Consider the following 21,855-nt stretch of genomic DNA (forward strand, 5'->3'; position numbering starts at 1 on the left):
ACCGCGACCTGAGTCGTTTGGTACGAGAGCTGCTTTTAACGGGCGAGCTAATTGTTTCATCAGGAGAGAAGTTCGGTCTCTCATTCTCTCTCTTTCTCTCACCGCAATTCTGGTTGTCTTTTTCCGGTGTCCATTTCTGCTGTTCATTCGATCAAACGCAATGCCGGGTGGATGAAACGGTTAATTCGCAATCATCGATATATCATATTTCGCAATATGTGTTCGCGGTTCGTATTTCCGATATCATCTCTAGGATCGTCACCTCATTATCTGGATTACATAACACATAATCCATCTAGTCGCTGCGATCGATTTGCCTCGTATAAAATTGTTTAGAATGATGAGCTATAATAATTTAATATGTTTATCATTTATGGAAAGTGTTATTTTGCTGAAATATTTAAATATTTAACTAGATAAAATCTGAAAATAATTTTATTGAATTAGTAAAATAATTATGTAGGAAATTCAAGCATGCTGAACAAAAAGTGGATATTCTAGCAATCAGCTTGAACGTCCTGCATAATTATTCTGATAATTCAACAAAATTATCTTCAGATTTGTATTTAACTAAATTTTTAAATTCTTCAGCAAAATCATGTTGGAATATTATTATGTATAATATTAGATATATATATATGTATGTGTAATATATAATTTTACTTTGTAAATATACAATTTATAAAATTATTTCTTATTACTTATACATATATTAACACTAAAAGTACCAACGTTTCTTACTCACAGAAAGGATTAAACAGAAAGGAATAAATTAGTCTGAAAATAAATGAAAAAAGAATGAAAAATTAAATATTTTAGAATCCTATCTTTTATAGATATGAGAAATAAGATATTAATCTAAAAAATAGAAATAGTCCATAATGACCGTTGGGCACTTTTAGTGTTAATAGATGTTACAGAGATTATTGTGCACATTACATTTTATGTAATTTAATGAACTAATTGTATGTAAGTTTTTAAATATTATAGTTATGAATTCAACTTCAGCTATGTTCATTTACAAATATCAGAGTCGTGTATCGGAGAATTCGACTGATACACCGCGATAGAGACATGTCGTTTACAAGAATTATAATAAACTATTGAGATAAATTCTTTTCTTATTGGAGAACGGTTTTCGTCGTTGTAAATGCGAGTCGGTTTGTGAAATGCATGCGAAAGCATCGCCGAGCATTACCATCTATCTCGGATAAGCTTACATTAAAAAGTTCTCCAAAGCACGGGTTATCATATAGCGGGAACATAAATTCGTGCATCCTACAGTGAAACTTTTGTTCTTCCATATATATATGCTGTTTACGAGTTGCAAAATAAAAGCCATATTTAATTCCCAATTGCGCAATTTTTGTTTCATATAAAAGCTGCGGGTAATAATATTTCAGCGGCTCTATTGAAAAATTCGCATTCAGCGAACGTGAATTGATTTTAAAACTAATAATTACAGAGAGGGGTTATGTTATAAGAAAACTATATTCCGAGCTGGATAAAGTTTACTATAATTAAACTTTTCTTACTGCTTCAGTATTATAAGTGCGACAATAATATTGCTCAGCTGGAAACTAAATTAAATCAAGATTTTGAATAATCGACAGACTCTCTACGATTATGAAAACTTTGATAATTCGTAGACATTGTCACGAAGTTTTGTATAGCGCAATCAATTCTACTTACGTCATAAAAGTAGGAGGAGGCGGCGAGATAAGAGTGTTCGTTAAAAAAGTATACGCGAATACAATTGAGCTTTCAAGAATAATTGATTTTAAAATAAGCCGCTACTGTTTTTCGATTGTGTATCGACAGCACCATTTTTCTTTTTTTTTTTTTTCCTTTTCTTCGCTACGCGACAGTGTCCGAGTTACGCGTGTGACATGCTTTATTGATTTTGTTATCGCTAATGCGAGCGCATCGCAGTGGAATCGTGGGTGGTGTTCTTTTTTTCGCAAAGTGTGTGTTACACGCTCTCTCCGCGCGTGTTTCATTATCCCCGCAGAATATTCATGTTTTCCATGCTCTCGTTTATTCTCTCTCTCTCTCTCTCTCTCTCTCTCTCTCTCTCTCTCTCTCTCTCTCTCTCTCTCTCTCTCTCTCTCTCTCTCTCTCTCTCTCTCTCTCTCTGTGTATTTATTCCAGTCAGTTTTTTTGTTTGCGAACATCCGCAAATACATTCGCCGCGGAAAATTATTCTTTTGATTCAATATTCATTTTTATCCCTTTCGCATTTTTACAATTGATTATCGATATTTTAACAACGTTAACAACTTTCAGAATTTCAACAATTATTCATCTGAAATTTAATCTAAATCGGCGATTTATACACAATTTTTCAATTATTCATTGAATTTAAAGTATTTTATAAATGTATAAAAATATCATTCTCAAGAATTGTTTTGCAGAAGATTCTTTGCTTTTACAAAAACTTTTTATTAAATCTTTTTCGTTTCATAAAAAGTTGTATATAAAAATAAATATTTTCTTTCTATACGATAAGATTCTTTAAGGGATTTCTCGTTACGCAATATAGAGAATGTTTTCTTTCTAAGGGTATCTTTCCGGGAAAAAAGAACGAGATTGCTCCTTTGTAGAATAGAAAAAGTTCTTGTATTTAAAGACTAATGCGATTCGTTTCTTTTTCAATTTCTGAAAAAGCGTCACCGTAGATTCCAGCTTTTTAATCGTAAAGTTTTTGAATGTAACGAGTTTGTTCACATAGGTATAGAAGCAAAATTCGAAATCGCGTGGATGGTAATCAAGCGTGGCTCTCCACTAAGAGTGTTTTTCCGATGTTTCTTACTACACATGTTCGCTTCTACGAGTAACTACCATCAAGTAAATTCCCGCTTCCCGACGGTATAATGAATCATGACGTGGACCCGCGTAATCCCAAGGATCGGAAAATTATTTATGACCGTGCGAACGAACTTAATAATCGGTGACGGCGACATCGATGTAGAAAAATCGTCAGTCTCAGAGATCTCATTAATCTTTCGTTGCAGTTTTATATTCGCGCCATGATTTTTATTCGCGTATAAATCACAGTTATACAGTTTGTGCGACTTCTCCTCTTTCGCTTTTTTTTTTATCGAAAAGTTAACGATGCAACATCGTTGTCTCTGAATTCTATATCGGGAAATGAATTGAATTCTTCTATATTAATGGTGAAACAATAGACCGAAAGAAAGTCTTCACGAATGAAAAAATTTTTTATCATTCTGAAACTTGAATACATTAATTTTTTTCCTTCGTTAAAAAAATCATCGAAATTTTTCTTTTTTTATAGGGAATAGGGGATATTTCTGTTATATTACTCGAAGTTATATTATTCCTTGTAATTTCTTGGCGAGAAAGAAAATATAGCCGTAATAGAGAAAATTAGATTTTCGGTTGATTTTATTTAGTTGTTACATGAAAGTCTGTCGTGGGCTAATTTATGTTCGAAACCCTTCTTATTATCCGGTATCCTGGAGTCGAAGCGAAACTGTTAATTCTTATTAAACACATGCGCACGTAGACACTGCCGAGGATATTGCAGTATAGAAGAAAACCAATTTGTTTCGGGCGAGTACTGAGAACGCTGTAATACGGTAATTTGTAACTTCCTATGGATAAGCGAAGAATTTTTGCATGAAAAGAGCACGTGAAAAACAAAGAATATTTAATAACACAATTAACCCATTCTCCAGAGCTATTATACATTTATTATACGATGTAAATAATGTTTTTATGATATAAAAATTCTATATTAGAATTTATGTTATCATAATTTTTTATTACGCAATAACTCAGTGATTTTTTTTATATTATATATAAATGTAAAATAAATAAAATTTTGCTAGAAAATCCTTATTAAGTTTCTTTATTTAAATAACATTTTGTATAGATTTCATTTTTTTCATTTGCTAACGTAAGAGAAGCTTGTTCTTTAAATTGCACATTATTCGTTTATTGGTACACATTCCCGAGGGAAAATGCGTTTCGTCCGTCGCGCGCAAAAGCCTCTTTAACGAGACCATCGTGAAAACACAATACTGATGTGAAGGGAAACATCCGGTCGCTTTTCGTATGTGAAACACGTATCGAAGTATTTTGTATGAGGGAGACAGAAAAATGGAGGGAAAGGGAAGAGGAAGGAAAACGACATTTTGCGTTTTTGTTGCAGGACAAAGAATAAATCCCTTTGTTTTTGCGCTTTCTATGCTCCCGCATATTTTCCTAATGGCCCTCAGATATATACGTACGAGATAAAAGCTGGATTCTCTATCACAACTTGAAGGTTCTTGTATTTCTTTCGACTGATACAACTTGAGTCAAGAAAGTGATAGCTCTATAAACGCATTTACACACCAAATAAAAATAAGACGAAAATTTTAAATGTTGTTCTAATAAAAAATTAATTCCGCAAATTTGAAATTTAAAATGTTTGTTTTTTCTTTCTTTCTTAAAATTGGAAACTCCATTTTTTTATTACCAGAGTTATATTATATTAATCAACAGCCTTCTATGTTTTCTGTTATCTCTTTTGCATAGAATGATCATAAAAATCACGAGTTAAGAGTTTAAAATTATCAATTGAAAGTTGAAAACACAATTGTTGTTACTTTATGGAAGCAGATATTGTTCTCTTCCTGTGAAATAGTTCAGCTGTTAAAACCTGTACAACTAGAGCTTTCTATTCGCCAAAAAATATCGCGTATTCGATTTTCGGAAGCACGATACACGGAGTTGCAAGGCGGCTTACATTTCCAATATTAACTTCACTATAATCCTCGTCAGAAAAGACACGGCTTACATCGATCGCATATATCTGTCTGTATCCTCTCGAGATTGAGATCGTCGCGCGATGAAAAGTCCTCGCGCGGAAAGGACACCTTTCCTTTATTCGTATTTTATCTGCGAATATGCGAAATTGAAGATTCAGAGATAGTAATTTATTTTCTTACGTAGTCTGTGGGATCAATCGAAAGCTCTATTGGTTTTTTTCTTTCTGCGGCTACTATTGAGAAGAGATAAAATTCGAGAAATGTACATTTTTTAAATCTAAATTTTAAACTCTCCTTTTTTCGACCTTTATTAATTTTTCATCGTTTCATAAGCTTCATACTTTCATATAGTTTCCTTCTAATTATTTTTATCTCAATTTTTTAAAATATTATTTAAATAAAATTATTATTTAAATTATAATGAATAACGTATTGTATTAAAAATTAAGAGAAAATTTAATTATTTTTTATTTGAATTAGTAGTTGATATTATTTAATTGATTATAAATAATATCAATCATCTTTCATACATTGTTCGTAAAAATTACTGACAAGATTATTTCCAATATTTTACATCAATGAGAATATCATAATCTGTACTATGTTCAATTTTAAATAGAGGAATTAGGGGATTTGAAAACGGACAGTAATATCGTTTTACCCGTTTTTAATAAATGGGCAACTCGTACAGCGAAATAAAAACTTTGCCAATTACAGTTGCGACGAAAAGGCCAAATGGTACTCGTGGCAATGCAACCGTAAAAATCTCACGATAATTCTACACACTAGATAAAACATCCTGAAACGATCACTATTTCTCGAATTGATACGAATCATTTGGCCAATTCGCCGCGAGTTTTTTCTAAATAAAAGTATTGGAACATTAATGGCTTTTAACTTATGATCAGAGATGAAATGCTTTTCACAAATTATTTGTCAGGAATATAAATGAATAAAAAGAAATGTGTATACTTAATAAATATTATTTTAAATAGTAAATTAATAGTACTATTATTATTTTAAATATATTGTGCTTATTAATTAAAAAAATAAAATTTATTTTCGTAGAATTTAATTTGATGTTTTGTTAGCGATATACATTTAATTACAAATAATAATATATTTAATTATAATTTATTTTTTATTATATTTTAAATATATATATAATATATTTTATGTATATATGATATATTCAATTTAGTATTATTAATTAAATATTATTAATTTAATATTATTTGTAGTATTAGAATATATGATACGAATGTGGTGTGTTTAGTTAATATCCATAAGCAACCTTCCTTTCTGAAGTCACCTCAGAGAGGTATCGATTTTCATTGACGATGAGATCAAATCTTGTCGTTCAACATCCTATGTGGCTCTCAGACACGAGGATAATCCAGAGATTACTCACGTACTGAAAGACGACCAAGTCAAGCTTTCATATGCTTTTCAACCGTCTCTTTTACTATTATCATGCGTGTGACGTAGCTTTAAATAATTTAGGAATAATTCCTTTAAAAGATTTTTTATCCTCTCTTTATATATTTTTTTAATCCCATCTAGAATACTTCGTTCGATCAATTGGAGATTTCAATAGACTAGTCCAGTCTATCTAGATTTTACGCAAGCTCGTCGAAAGCCACGGTGATTTGAGCGAAAAGAGAAAAGAATGATTTCAGTGGTGAAGGTATAAATAAAACACTTATCGTGTAACTGCAAAATAGAAAAAAAAATAACATTGTTATTCTATCACGTTTTAAAAACTTCGTGCATGTTTTAAAGTCTGTGATTTAATTTTTGTGCTATTAATTGTCGAGACACTTAAAAAAATAATTTTTTTGTTATCTAACATTTAATGTTTTAAACTATAATGATATTCATACATGATAATTGACAGCTATTGTTGATTTAATAAATTTAACGGATGATTGAAGGTTGAAAATTGCAACAGGTAAAATTATAAGGTAAAATTTTGCGTGAGGTAACATTTTTATCCGAAAGATTTTATTTTTTATAAAAATATTTGTTTTACGGGAAAAAAATTTTTTTTACAAAAACATTACCACGCCAGATGCACCTGCGAAAAATATTTTTGAGAAAGTGATATTACGCGACATTTGTTTCATACCGTTGATATGTCAGACTCTATGCTCGAATTACACACCGTTACAGTAGTATCTTTGATTCAACTCGATACTGCTGCTAGTTTGAAATTCAAGTCTCTTTTCATCGTTAACCTTATTAATGCGAAACTGGAAACGAATTACTGGAAACTCATGTTAGCTTAATTCCCGACATTCGTAATAAAATTATTTTTCCTCGCAAGATGACGCGATTCAACAAGGCCAGCAGGATTATTCTGTAAGTTTCATTATCGCTAGTTTCATTATCGTTATGTAACATTGTGGCGCATATTTTTTTTATCATGTAACTTTAAGTAAAAAAGCTGCGCAACGACGTTATAACAATAACGAAACTTGCGTTAAGAGTTGCAGAATAGGCTGCAGGTCCTAAAAACAAATTTCTTCACTTCACGACGGCAAATACAATTATGAAATTTTACGCTCTGGTCGACATTTCGAAAATTATTTCCAGCAACGTTTCTCGATATTTTCGCAGCTGCAACCACATCAAACTAGTTCGTCAATGTTTCATGCCGGTAACAATAACATCATTCTCGGGGCGACGAATGTTGTTTCATTACGTGCGAGAATTCATTTCAACGCGGTCGTGTTGTTGTAAGAACGATTCGTCATGCCGTGGCTTGGTGATATTATTGAGTCAAATTAAATTGCGACAACAATAACTGCGGTTGCATGCGTACCGCAACTTCTGTCTTGAAACTACTGCTTGAATTGTATCATTGGTGAAATAATTCTCGAGGAAACTGGCATGAGAGTTTATTGAATTCCGAAACGAAAATTTGGTCGAATAAGAATGTTGCCCGACAACCAGGAGAAATAACTTGAAACTTTACATCGCGGTGAGTTTCGTGTGTGTTACGAATTCGCGTTATAACGAAATTCCCGAAGAGAGTTCTCGTATATCGAGACTCGAGAAAGCGAAGATAAACTGTGTTATATTACTTCGCTGCGGTATTTTGCCGGAAGTACTAATAACATAATTTGATTTTCCTCATGCACAGTTCAATCGTTCGCGTATATGCAGAATTAAATTTTATATTCCACGTAGAAAATATTTTTCATCCGGATGTTGGAAACGAGACTGTTGGATAGAATAACAATCTAATAGATTATCAATTCGCGAAAAAAAATTGCATACGATAAAAGATTGTTTTGATGTAAAATGGTTTATTTAAAGTTACAGTGCATTTTATTTTTGCTTTAATTAAAATTCTAATTTTATTTTATACTTGGACACGAGTGATATACGAATTTAGTTGGCGTTCCAAATGTTATTCGACGGCCCATCCGAATAAGATGAAAATGGGACGGCGCGGCGGAGGGTTTAATGGTGCGCAAGAATTGCAGAGGAATATCGTTTGAAGACGTATGTCCATGTAAAATCTGTCCTCTGACGTAAATCGTTGGTTCGCTCGATGCAATTTCGCTTTGCAAACTGGTCCTTTGTATCCCGGCGTGAGCTGCGAATTCCAGAAAGGCATCCGCGCGCACCCTCCAATTTATTTCCACTTCCGTTTCGATGCGCGAGCACGTACGATTGTTGCGACCATGTATCGAGAGAAGTATCGTATGCGACGAAGTATCGTTTAATACTAAAAAGTCCGTAACGATTTCTCTTTTAGCATCACGTTGCACGTTGTAGGAAATTGTCGATTTGTTAAAAATGAATACTTTAATTTTATATATTATATATACATCTTGAAGAGACTCTTGTCAGCTCATTTTAATTATAAGAGAAAATATTGGATGTTACAGTAATCTGTCGCATGAGTCTATGGATGATCTAAATTTATACTGGAATATGTACATATCTTAATGAGAAAATTATCACAGATTTTAAGTTTACATAGCAAAATTAGCACAAATTTAAGTATTTATCTATAAGAATAAAATATTATCTAAAAATAAAAGTCTCGCCTAGTTAGACTGAAGTGTTGTAGTTTAAAATTTTTAATTTTATTTCATATTCCATCCAATTTTTTATCAAAAGATAAATTCTATTTCCAGAAATTCTATTCTATTTTTTTAATTTTATTGTTTCGATTTCTGAAATAGGCCCATGCTCTGACCTGAATTGTTGTGGAATAACAATTAATTGTAATTATTTAGCTTTCAAATTGGTTACAATAACATGCTAGCCATTATTTTGTACTACATCGATGTTAAACGGATTGCACGATATCGAGGGAAGTTTATTTTGAATCAAATTTCATGGTGTGTGTTTTGTGTCTGTGTGTATGTGTTACATAGCTGTTGCGGCAAATTATTTTAGCCGTGAAAGTACAACGAGGGTATTAAGAGCTTTCATACATCATTACTACACAATAATACTAATGCCATGCTATTTATCCAATACGGCCCGTTCCATAAATTAGCGAATCAACGGCGTGTTTGTTAACGTTGATATCGATCGATTATTTTGTGATATTGCATGCAGAATAGATATATCGATCGGCATTGTGGGATTTTCAGCGTGAATAATTCGCTGGATATACTACTATATAGTATATCCACGAGCTGTGCGTTTAGGCTACTATCCTGAATTTCTCATATTCTCGCACCATTCGTCATGGAACAAATTGACGGTGACGTTTATCCACGCTGAAAAATATTGCTGGACGATTCCGTTCGTATATATACGAAATTCATGGTTCACTATACTCATAAATCGAATGAAAAGATACGATCAATGTCTTATACCATTTGCCCTTTGATATACTGATTCGTTTTCGTTATATTTATATCTTTTTTAATTAAGAATGAAATTTATTTTAATTTTTCCATTTGTAACATGGAAAAGTATCTCAAAATTAATGTCAGCTCTAAAATTTTATTCTTATGTTATAATTTGGTTACGTATAATGTACGTATATATATATGCGCATTGTGATATTCATATTATTATAAAATCTTTTTCCGATAATCTAGAATTAATTTCATCTTTATGTTTACACACGTATCTTTCAAACACATAAATATTAATTTATATTAATTGCATTGCTTTAATCGCGAATAAATTGCAGCGTTTCATTAAATTAAAGTTTCAACCAATTTCTGGATTATTATTAGAAGCGACTGAATGTCTCTGTTTGCGTTACAAAGAACGTTGACTTTTATTCTAAAGGTAATGGGCTTTTGCAGACATCGATTACAATGATGTTCATTATTGATTTTCAGGATTCGGAACTCTGCATTTCGCTCGGTCTGAGTTTGCAATATCTTCGGGTATCGGTGGTCTGCTGGTTGGCGGCGATGTGCCATCATCTGTACGCTACCGTAGCGTCGCTGCCGCGTCGCGACGACCCACCGACGTACATGAAGTATAGCCTGTTTGCCTGGGGCGCGCCGTTGATCAGTCTCGTAGCGGCGGCTCTTTTGCAGAGTCGTGAAAGTCATAATTTCTGGGATGTTGTTGATCTCACTCCCTTCAATTGCTGGTAAGATTTTAGCCGTCAAAACAAATTGACAGATTATATACATGTATAATTGAAAATTTCTTATTAATCTGAGATTTGTTTTCAATTATTATTCTTCAATTATTATTATTCTTTCTCTACGTATTATTATTATACGCTTGATTTACTGCAAGTTAAATATAATATAAAAATAAGGGATGATATGATAACAAGATATCGTTATACGAGATTATAATATAATTTAATAATTAATTGTTCTTAAAATTCTTATGAAACAATTTTCTTTATAATGTCAAAGTCTTGAAAGAAGACTTATTAACTTATAGTGTTAAATACTTTGTATTTTTTTAAATTAAATTATTAGCTTGAATTTTTTCGTTAGTTCGTTTTTACTTTCGTATTTATTCGGTCTAAAACTTCTTGACACGGTTCATTTGCTACTTTTACATTTTCATAAAATGAAGAGAGAACTTGGATATTTTTTATATCATTTCTGCACTTTATTCTTTTGCTTGCATTTCACGTGTTGAATTAGGTTTGTACTGATCTTGAAATGTTTATTTTCAGTTCTATTTATTATAACATTTGCGACAATTTAAAAATAAAATAAATACTAAATAGGATTATTTTGATATTTTATTGACTGTCCGATATGTAAAGAATAATATATTACAATTCAATTTTACGTTATTTTAATCTGAGGGATAACTCTCATTAAACTTGACATTTTATATTTATTTACTCGGTTCACACACAGAGTGATTTGTTAGTTTGTTCCATCTGTTCTCGGTCAAGAGAAAATCGTTTTCCCTGTCGGGTAAAACTTACCGCACCGCGAAAATTACCAGGCATTTGCGTCTCTCTTCGTGAGAGCGTGAGTTAATGCAGCTCTCTGTTCCTAATATGCACATTCCGTCGTGCTCGCGTTCCGCTGCTGCGACCCACTTTATTCGCTGGGGGTTGCCAAGGGTAGGTGGAGACGACACGGCAGCGCGCGCGCGATAACGATGATGGGGGGTTCAGTTTTTCCAAGCCGCAAAGAGAATCCTCTGACGGAAAAGCGCTGGAGTTCTTTTTCCATGCTCGAACTATCGTCGAGATATTGGACGAGGGAAAAGCGGAAATGTCGTGGTTCGTCGGAAACGTCCTCCGGAGGAATGTTGCGTGTATACAGGGCAGATCATTTATTTATTTTCAGAGTCTTCCGCCCTCTGTTCCTTGCTATCTCTTTCTTTCCTTCATCTTCCTTGCCATCTGCCTCTGTCCCGCGGTGAAATCTTGTCGAACGACCAATTTTCGTTAAATCAGATTCGCCCAACGACGACGAACCGGAATACCGAACCCGAATGAGATTCTTGCTATTTCTCAAAGTAAGGTATTTTGATACAAGCATGTATATCTTGTATCATTGCGTGTAGGTAGATACGCGATTTTTCTTTGCATCCCTTGCAAAATTATAAATTCCAAGATATTTATATGTTTCCAAGATATTTATATGTTTTTACATATTTATTATATGTTTTAACATTAATATATTAATTATATTGAATATTTTGTGGAACATATTTCTTATAAATTTTTGATTCAGCATAGTTATATTTTTTGTCAAAATTTACATCTTATTTGTTTTTAAATATTTAGACTTTATACATGTATATACATATATAGATCGATTTTATTTTATAAATGGAAAACTTTAAAAATAGACGTTTTTCTTTTTTTGCTTCATACGAGCAATTTCATATGTGAAAGTATTATTAATTTCAAATCAACGTTTCAGAAGAAAGAGAAAATTAAGCGTGTTAAAATTCTTTAAAGTTAATGAAAATGATTTTAATATTAATTGATGATTGTATCGTTAAGAATTTTTATTGCATTCAGCAACGCTGTTATCATGAAAGCAATTTTCTTCCGCAAAAATTCATTTGCATAGCGTATCCAGCTTCCTAGATTTATCCACGTATTTTTCCTTTTCTTTTTCTTTGTTATAATTTAAGATTGTTGACGTTGGAATTAAGGATCTAATCTGACTTTTAATCTCTCGGCGGTTTCCAGAAAATGGGTGGTATAATTGTAGCGGGATCAATAATAGCACTCGTAATAATTTCAGTTCAACGTAACAATTCCATTGTTACAAGTATTAAAAAGAGATGAAAAGATTTAAGAAAAGTGGAAATGAAATTAAAATTTTGCGAAGTGAAAAATATTAGTATTACAACGTCGTTTACTGAAAAAAGAAGTGTTTAATTTTAAGATATTAAAATGTTTTGTTCTTGTCTCTATTTCTTAAACATTTAAAGATATTTTAGTTTTAAACTTCTTCAATAAATAAAACATTAAGTGTTCGGATTGAAAATACAAAGATGTTTTAGTTTTAAATTTTTTCAATAAACAAAACATCAAGTGTTTGGATTGAAAATACTATGTATTTTAAATTCAAACACAGTATTTTGTTTATGGAAAAAGTTTAAAACTAAAACATCTAGGTGTTTAAAAAATAGAGACAAAAATAAAACATTTTAATATCTTAAAATTAAACACTTTTTTTCAATGTTTCCGTGTTTCACATAATTTTAAATAAAAAATGATTAGAATGATTTCGATTTTCAACTTTCAAATCATTCTATATATTATTATTATTATTATATACATTGTTAGTTGTTACTGTGGTATTTGATAACAATTGAGTTGATTTTATTTAATTTTTTTTCTCTACGACAGTTTCAATTCAGATGTACTCGGAGAGAAGAGTTGTTTTCATTCGTTACAGTTTCATCTCGTCTGATTGCGAATATCCGAGATGTAATCAAGAAAAATAAATGGCGGGAAATATTTCTTTCGTGCGACGTGTATAAAAATCGAACTGCCGACATGTGCAAAGTAGGCGAGTGCTGAAAATGAGTATTCGATATCGTCGGAATCCCGATAAAATCGCGCATTTTGTAGACACTCGCTCTTTGACCCAATCTGTTTTTCGCTGAAGAAAGCGACGGGATTTTTGGTATTCCCTTCGCGCATTCGCACGTGCGATTTATATATGTGAGACTTAATAAACGGCAGCTGATAAATATTTCCGTCATCTTTCTTCATGTTTCTCCTATTTCATGAGAATTGCACGCTGGAGTGAATTTTTATGCAATATTTTTAGCCTTTAATAGAACTGAAATTCCAGCTCTTTCGAGTCTTTGATTGTAAGAATAATAATAACTCAAATATTTAATAAATAGAGATATTTAATAAACAGAGAATTATATTGAATGCAGCAATATCTTTTTCCAACCTTTTGATGATTTTTTATTACATTTATCATATAAATTAAATACATATAATAAAATTTATATAAACATGTACATTTGTACAAATAAGTTTTGTGTTATGTGTCCTTCTTATTAATTTATTTACGGATATTTAATCTTTTACTCCTATTGATTTTATAGGTTTCTAGGAGCCACAGCGACAGTTTACGCGTACGGTTTACCAGTCGTTCTGCTGCTAGTAATTTCCGGTTACTACCTCGTCAAGGCTGCGATCGTATCAAGGTATGGACATCTTTTTATTACAGTCGTGTCACGGTATGAACATCCTTTTATTATGATCTAATATTACGATCTAATATTAATTTAATAACTGAATAGATCTTCTAAAAAATATATTTTTTTATAACGTACAATCTAATGCGCGCTCGCGCTTCTAATAATACAATTCCGACATTTTCGTTTTCATTAACGAACTCCAACTGTGTTTTTTCACGCGTAAAAGTTGCGGATTGTACACAGTTTCTTAAGCTAACTCGTACATTTTCATCTTTGTAATTTCAAACTTTGCTTTTTTGTATTATCTCCACCCGAAAGTTTCGCATGTCCCCCTTTCTCGGTCGTGGATTTACACATCGCGTAAGTCGCGCTCGTACACATGCAGGTACACGTGCAGCATGCAACTCGAGATAAAACAACGTGAGAAGATGAAGAGGAGGCGGACGTTGCAGCTGATGCTTTTCCTGAAAGTCAGTTTGATCATCGGTGTGGTGGCCGGTTGCGGGGTGGCGTCCAGAGTCTGGAAAATTCCCTTCCTATGGGCGGTTTTCTGTACGGGTCATTCTCTTCAGGTATGTAGAGGAAAGATACGCGGCAAAAAGCATACGGACCATTTCCCGTCAAATACGTAGGCGAGATATGCGGTACAAAAAGAGTCTCGGAGGTGGAAGATTCACCGAGATGCTATTTCTTTCCCAGTACTCCTTTCCTAACGATGTACCATACGACCGCAATATTTCCACCGTAATTTCGATGGATTATGGCACTATAAAAATATACGAGCGCGCATTAAAGGCAGGCGTTGAAAGATGAGAAATCATTAAATCCCCGGGAGTGACACATTTTTGTCATGTCTGATTTCTTTAGATTCAAAAATTAATGAACTGAATATTACACATTTTTTAATACTAGATATTTTTATGGATCATCTCTGAAACCATTATTTTGGACCATTATTTGAACTATTATTCGAGCCATTATTTGAAGCCATTATGTGTGCACAGACCATCACGCGGACCATTATTCGGACCATTATTCAGACCACACTCTCTCTTCATCGTTCGATCACAATTTAGCTTAACAAATTTGAAATTTAATTTGATTTCTTGTAAATGCAAATATACCAATTATCATGCGGTACGGTATTCGCTGACGGTGGCACCAATATTATACCGACTTCAATTCCAATTGAGAGATCTCGGTCGAGTTCTCGACGACGCGACGCTCAGCATCGCGCCGCGCATAAAGAAGTGAAAGGGCAAACGCAGGAACGCGCGGAATCTCTTTCCCGTACCCTTTTCCGGTAAGCTCTTCGAAGAACTTTCCGTTCTTGATGCGTTCGATCTTGCATCAAGCGTAAACGGCTTCTCTCTCCCTCTCTCTCTCTCTCCCTATATATATATATATATATACATACATACATACACATACATACATGTGTGTGTGTGTGTGTGTGTGTGTGTGTGTGTGTGTGTGTGTGTGTGTGTGTGTGTGTGTGTGTGTGTGTGTGTGTGTGTGTGTGTGTGTGTGTGTGTGTGTGTGTGTGTGTGTGTGTGTGTGTGTGTGTGTGTGTGTGTGTGTGTGTGTGTGTGTGTGTGTGTGTGTGTGTGTGTGTGTGTGTGTGTGTGTGTGTATACATATATGTATATATAATGTGCTTCCATATATACTTATATACAATGTGCTTCCATATTTCTTCCTACCAGTCGAGTTTGCTGAGTCGAATGTTCTTCAACAGCAGGAGCTTTTCGCGATCAAAGCGTAGAAGTGCCGATCTCTCTTCTTACTTTACCCATTCTGTGTCCAATTGCACACTCTCATCCTGTCATGTTCGTCTTTCCTTCCGTTCGTCACTTAAATCCTATCTTTTATAGTTTTTTTTCAATTCAAATGTGGTCGAGACTGTGGAACAGTTTCTGGGCGATTTTTTAAATCTCTCTAGTTTTTCTGAATAGTTTTAAAAATTAAACACTTTACTTACTTAAATTATATTTTTAATATTGTATACATTTTTCTCTCCCTAGTTTCTCATTCTTTCTCTCCTTTGTCAATGATATTCAAGAATTCAAGACGTTTATAATTTTTTGAAACTATTCATTACATAAATCTATTCATTACATAGTTAGAGATTTATACTTATTTTATCATATATGTATATATGCACTCTTTTGCCATTCGTAGATAAAAATTTAGAATAAATGTTTTTCTGAAAACAAATCCAAACTTTTCTGTTATTAAAAAAAATTAATGTTAAGCCATGTTTCTTAGGCGTGTATTCGATGATACAACTTTATCTAGCTATTCCATTATGCATATGATAATTGTATGATGCTACACAGGGATCGGCAGTGGCACTCTCCGTCGCGTGTAACTGCAGGGTCTTGAAAGTCTACGCCAGAAAATCGCACAAACACCCGGAACATCAGGTACGAATCTTCGTTGAAAGTTTCTTTCAACTAGTCCATCGATAAATCCTTTCCTTGATAGTCTGATTGTCTGCTGCTTTTTCTGCTTCTATACTCGTGGTTTCTGTACTTACTTGGTAGTTGTTTTGTATCACTTTGTGAAACATTTATTTTGACGAGTGATTCATTAATCTTTTTATCAATTTTAATTGTCGCTTTTTTGTGATTACTCAAGATAATACGACCCCAGAACTTTTAATTCTTTTTTTAATATCTCAAAAGTTTCCGCAATTTCTATGATAAAGATACGTTGATTTAGAGTTAATGAGTACAAATAACCTTTGTGGTTTTCTACGAAGTTTGAAAGAATTAATGAGTTTTAATGAGTTAATAGCGGCTATAAATTTTTCAAGTCAAAAATACGCGTGTCTGACCTTCCAACTTACCTCTTTTCATCGAGAAAGATCTTCCAGAGTAAATAATTTAATCCGGTTGATTGCGGTAAGTCCTCGTTTTCCAGGTCAGACTGAATTAAACTGTCGTTCCTTCTGCTCCTTATTTTGGTTACCCAATCCACCACCTCGGTTTATTGAAATATCTGAATTTATTTATCGCATCAGCATTTGATATTCAAAAGACTTACAATTTGACTACTTTGATCTTAGGCAAATATCCCGATCTTCAGTTTTCCTCTCCTTTATCTCATAAAAAAAAGTTATTTTTAATAAAAACCTGTTACTTAAGATTTTTATTCTCATAATTTAAGATTAATATATAAGAATGTATACATTGTTAGTAACTAGGTTTATTATTGACAATAGAAATTCTTTCACTTTTGTTATTTATGCTGAAACAAGCACTTAGTTTGCCTAGACACAGGGTTTTCAATGTGCGACCTGACGTTAACGTTGCAGATTGCAAAATCAAGCAGTAGCATGCAACTGCTTGCACCTGCGCCTGATCCGGTTTAGGCGATCTTCGGAATGGAACGGACAGGAAACGAAGAGGAAAACCAACGAGTGGCGACGGCTGGTGTCTCTCTCTTTGCGAGCTATAACTATTTTTACATCGAAAATGTGCTGACATTTTTCTCTTAACTTTGCCGTTTTTCTCTGTGACCATTTTCCTCCGTGACGTGCGTTTTCAGTTTCAACCTCGATAGCTTCAACCATCCTGCAGCACGACACCTTTTCGTTGTTCTGGGATAGGTAGGAAACTTTCAGAAAACTTGTAATTTGTGGAAATTGAAATTGGCATACAAAAGAAGAAAATAAAAAATGTCTAAAACTATACTTTCGATTGCTCACACATTGATTCGTTATAATAATCTGAATTATTACTTTTGATGATTTATAATAGTCATTGTAGAGAGAGATACGTATATATATATATATATATATATATATATACGTATATGTATATATATGTACGCCGCATTATAGTTCAATATAATTCTCGCTCTGGTCATATTATTGAAGCTATTGTTCTGAGAGTCTTAAAAATTTTGGAATTTGAGTCCTTTTGCACGCACAAGCTACATTAATCCGTTCATCGATTGTAATTATTAATTGTTCTACGTGAGACTTGCAAAGGATCCTAATTTTGATATTCCATTAGGTAATCTATTATTTACTACGTTATACAAATCTCGATAAATTTTCGAACAATGGATTATAACTGCTGCACTTAACGTAAGTTTAAAAAAATAAAGTAAAAAAGAATGAAACTTTTCAAATAAGAAGGCAAATTATAAACTTCAATTTTTCAAAGTTTTCAAAATGATGTTAAGAACTCGGAGGATTAAATATAGTTTACTAAAGCAGATTACTTCTCTCGGTCACGATGTCATTAATTATTTCTGCGCTTGCTTAATTATGAACCAGTAAGGAAGCATATGGATTTAAATCAATGATTCATTCTTCTTAAAAATTTGTCAAGTTGCCTGTATACTCTAAATATGCCTAATTTAAGAGAGCTTGATCGTAATGAATTTTAATCTTGAATGCGGATTCAGTAAACTGCGACTGATTTACGAGACTCGAATCGCATGTCTCCGTAATCCTACTCATATACTACAAGTCGATTATGTTTGATGTTGCGTAATGTTATCATGCGGGAGATAATTTGATGTGGTTTCGATATGACGAATGATTGCTGTACCGAAAAGCGCAAACAGTGGGAAATACACAATAGGTAATGCGTTACAATCATCCCTGATGTGATATGCATATCATGTTAAATACGCTATAACTGTATATATAATTCTGTGCGTAACAAATAATCGTTACCTTAATTATTTCCAATGTATAGTTTCGTTAAGAAGCTTCAATTTGCGATCCAGAACCGTAATTAATATGCAATCATGTAACTATTATCGTATAACTTTTCTCGGGATTTGATCAATCAAAATATTGTTGCTGAATTCAATATTTTGTTGTAATGCTACAATTCTTCATGTTGCATTGAAATAATATATTTTATCCTGATGCATATAAATTGTATACGTAAATACGTAAACATTTTCCTATTATAAAGATTAATAATGAAACAAATGCATATATAGAGTTAAATATACAAAAGGAAATATCGTTCGGATGTTATTGTGTATCTAATATAAGGTATTTTTCCCAGAGAGAACAAATTCTAGTTTTTAATTTTAAATAAAACTCTTTCGATGAAATTTTTGCAAATTTTTAACATTTGATATTAAATATCGCGAATTTGCGTAAATATAATCATAGTTCGAGCGAGTATAAAATTATTTTTCTTTTTAAACGTGACCCAGATCCACCCAGATTGTCCCGTGAGGGATTAATCCAGTCTTCCGGCTCTCTACAATAGAATTTTAATGCGCAACAGGAAAAGTTATATGGTTTCATATCAATTCTCTGGATCCTTCGAAACTAGGACGAACGATGTATAGGTTGGACCGTCATCGCGATTGCCATTAACGTGACTTTCTCGCGATGATGAATACCACAGGCATGAAGTGACGTCGTATATCGTAATTCAATTTGTTGAAATCACTTAAGGGATAAAGTGCTGAACGAAGTGAATAGAGAATTCTGATAGAAGGCCATGTCGTATCGGTCGTTTATGCGATTTACCTCTCGAATTCTCGTGTCCCCTTGTATTTAGGAGATTCCTTTTAACTGGAGAACGAGAAAGAGGGTCCAGTGATCGATCGATCGAATGGGTTAGCTTTCCACCACCTCACGTTGCTCGACGCCCCAACAAATGTGGCGGTGAACTAAAACCACCGTGCTATGGCGTGGCATTGGTGATGCATCGATACCTATTGCTCTTATTTCACGAACGAGGAAAGCATTCGAACGTCATCGTTCTTTCCTCGAAATAGCATCTAATCATGGACGAGAGCAGTGTATAAATTGGACGCGCTACGAGCATCGACATTTGATTAAAGTGTGTGTGTGTGTGTGTGTGTGTGTGTGTATGTGTGTATATATTATACATAAAAACAAGTAAGATATAAAAGAGGAGAGTTTATATATACTTGGAAAAAATATAGAAATATTACTTTAATTCTTGATAAAAATGACGATTGAAAATGTTCCATTATAAGAGAAAATGAATGTTTAGGTATTTGTTAGAGATAAAAAAATTTTTTAAATATATATTAACAATCAACGTTGTAATAAATACATTTAGCGACTACGATAGTTAGTCTGTGTTTTAAGTCATTGAATTAAATCAAAATCTTGGACTAGATGTGAATTCCTTTTTCGAGCTTCAATTCGCGTAGCTGATGGCGTACGATTGGCGTGCGTTTGTTTAGCGATTGCATATCAAAACACTGTGAGGATAAATATGAGGAGGGTTGAGAATGAAATGCTGGTGACTTGCTCGGGCGTTTGATCCGCTGGTTTCGTTGACGAACGAGAGACACGAGCGAGTGAAACACGATACTCGATGTAGGCCGACATATCAGTGTTGAATAACGTCCTTGAATTTTTCTAAGCGTCGAGCGCTGAATGCCGGACGTATGAGATCGTTTGTCCGAAATTTCGTTCCTGGAAGGTTTTGCTTGATCGATATACGTTCGCGAATTACTGTGTACATAACGTGTACACAGGCGAGAGGAGGATGCTCGTCGAAATCGGGCTTCGAGAGTCGCGCGATTAATCGACGTCTATCTCGCGACAGGGAGGTTTCTGTCAGTCGATGAATAATGAGGAACAATCATGATAATTGTGACAGTGGGATAATCGCAGCTCTTCGTACATGTTCCAATAATTCAGTGGATAATCGTTGGAAACTTGCTAAGAATGATGATTGCGCATTCAGTGAGCAATGTAATATGTATAGTTTTATTAAAATATTAATAACGTTAATCATTGTATAACGTCATTAAATATTACATTAAATATTACACATCGATGTCCATTCTAGATTAGTGATTTCTATGACTTTCATCATCAGTTATATTACATATTGGAACATATCTTACGATAATCATCTTTCCTTGCTATAATTATTTCCAAATATAGACTTGATTGAAGATTTTGAGACACTAAAAAAATTTTCCAATTAAAAATAAATCTGAAAAAAATTTCGAAGATATTTATTACAATTTCTTAAATTTAATTAATTAAACACATTTTGTCTCTCAACTAATAAGAAATTAATTTATCATTGTTTACTTGCTTTTTAGGATCATATTTTATATTATTATATTTTATAGGACATATTGTCGAGTTTTCTCAAAACTGATACATTTCTTCATTTTTATAAATTAAATATCTTTTTTATTTTATCGAGCTTCTTTTATGTCTCAGTATTGTCATAAGCCAAAGGAAATTCGCACAACGCAAATAATATCTACAATCGTTTTCTACAAAGAGAGAAATCTTCCTGTCGAGAGATATACGTGTCATATGGACATATCGAGACGTCTGTCCTCCATCGTGGATGCTTCATCGATCCCTCAATCGCGGGCATTGCGCGTTCACGCAAATAAACCCAATCCAGATTACGCAAGCTTGTCCGTATTCTCGGTCAACGTCGCGGTATCAAACGTATCCTGCGGATAGTATTGACCAATTGAGTAACAGGATTCGGCATGCAAACGCGTAGAGAGAAACGCGTGAATATCGATCCCCTTAATTCAGAGAAATCCATATGCGTGCGTGCATGCATGCGTGCGTGTGTGTGTGTGTGTGTGTGTGTGTGTGTATCTTGCGCATATACGGCGTGTATTATCCATGCGTGCACGATGGTTTCGCGGTCGGCATTTCCCGCGTAATTAACACCTGGCAATGATCTGCGCAAATCTGGGCTAGTGTAATTACAGCACGCATACGTACGTAGACGACGCATGTAATCACGAAATAAATATTTTGAAACTTAAAGGAGAGGAGAGGAGACTACGTGTACGTTGCCTCTCCTTTCATTCCTGGTTTTCATCACTTTCAATATTGTCTCCTGGGCCCTTATTCTTGGAAAGTATCGTATACGTAAAACTAGAGAAATATTATAATATATCAGATACGATAAAGAAAGTCAAGATCGGTCAAAGTTTGATGTTTCAAATAATATATTATATATTCTTTTATTAAATT

At 33.3% G+C, this 21,855-nt stretch overlaps 1 protein-coding gene across 1 annotated transcript in view; it reads left to right on the forward strand.

Annotated features, from left to right (window-relative positions):
• Positions 1–21,648, forward strand: part of LOC105153576 (cadherin EGF LAG seven-pass G-type receptor 1) — a 73,808-nt gene extending 52,160 nt beyond the window's left edge. Inside the window, exons 5-9 of the mRNA XM_011068492.2 lie at positions 10,100–10,359; positions 13,776–13,877; positions 14,257–14,443; positions 16,211–16,297; positions 17,191–21,648. Coding sequence (XP_011066794.1) covers positions 10,100–10,359; positions 13,776–13,877; positions 14,257–14,443; positions 16,211–16,297; positions 17,191–17,247 — 693 coding nt within the window. The 3' untranslated portion in view covers positions 17,248–21,648. The remainder of the gene's footprint in view (positions 1–10,099; positions 10,360–13,775; positions 13,878–14,256; positions 14,444–16,210; positions 16,298–17,190) is intronic.
• Positions 21,649–21,855: the final 207 nt, after the last annotated feature.

This window comes from Acromyrmex echinatior, chromosome 7, assembly GCF_024713525.1.
Source record: "Acromyrmex echinatior isolate Ae372 chromosome 7, ASM2471352v2, whole genome shotgun sequence".
Classification (NCBI taxonomy): Eukaryota; Metazoa; Arthropoda; class Insecta; order Hymenoptera; family Formicidae; genus Acromyrmex; species Acromyrmex echinatior.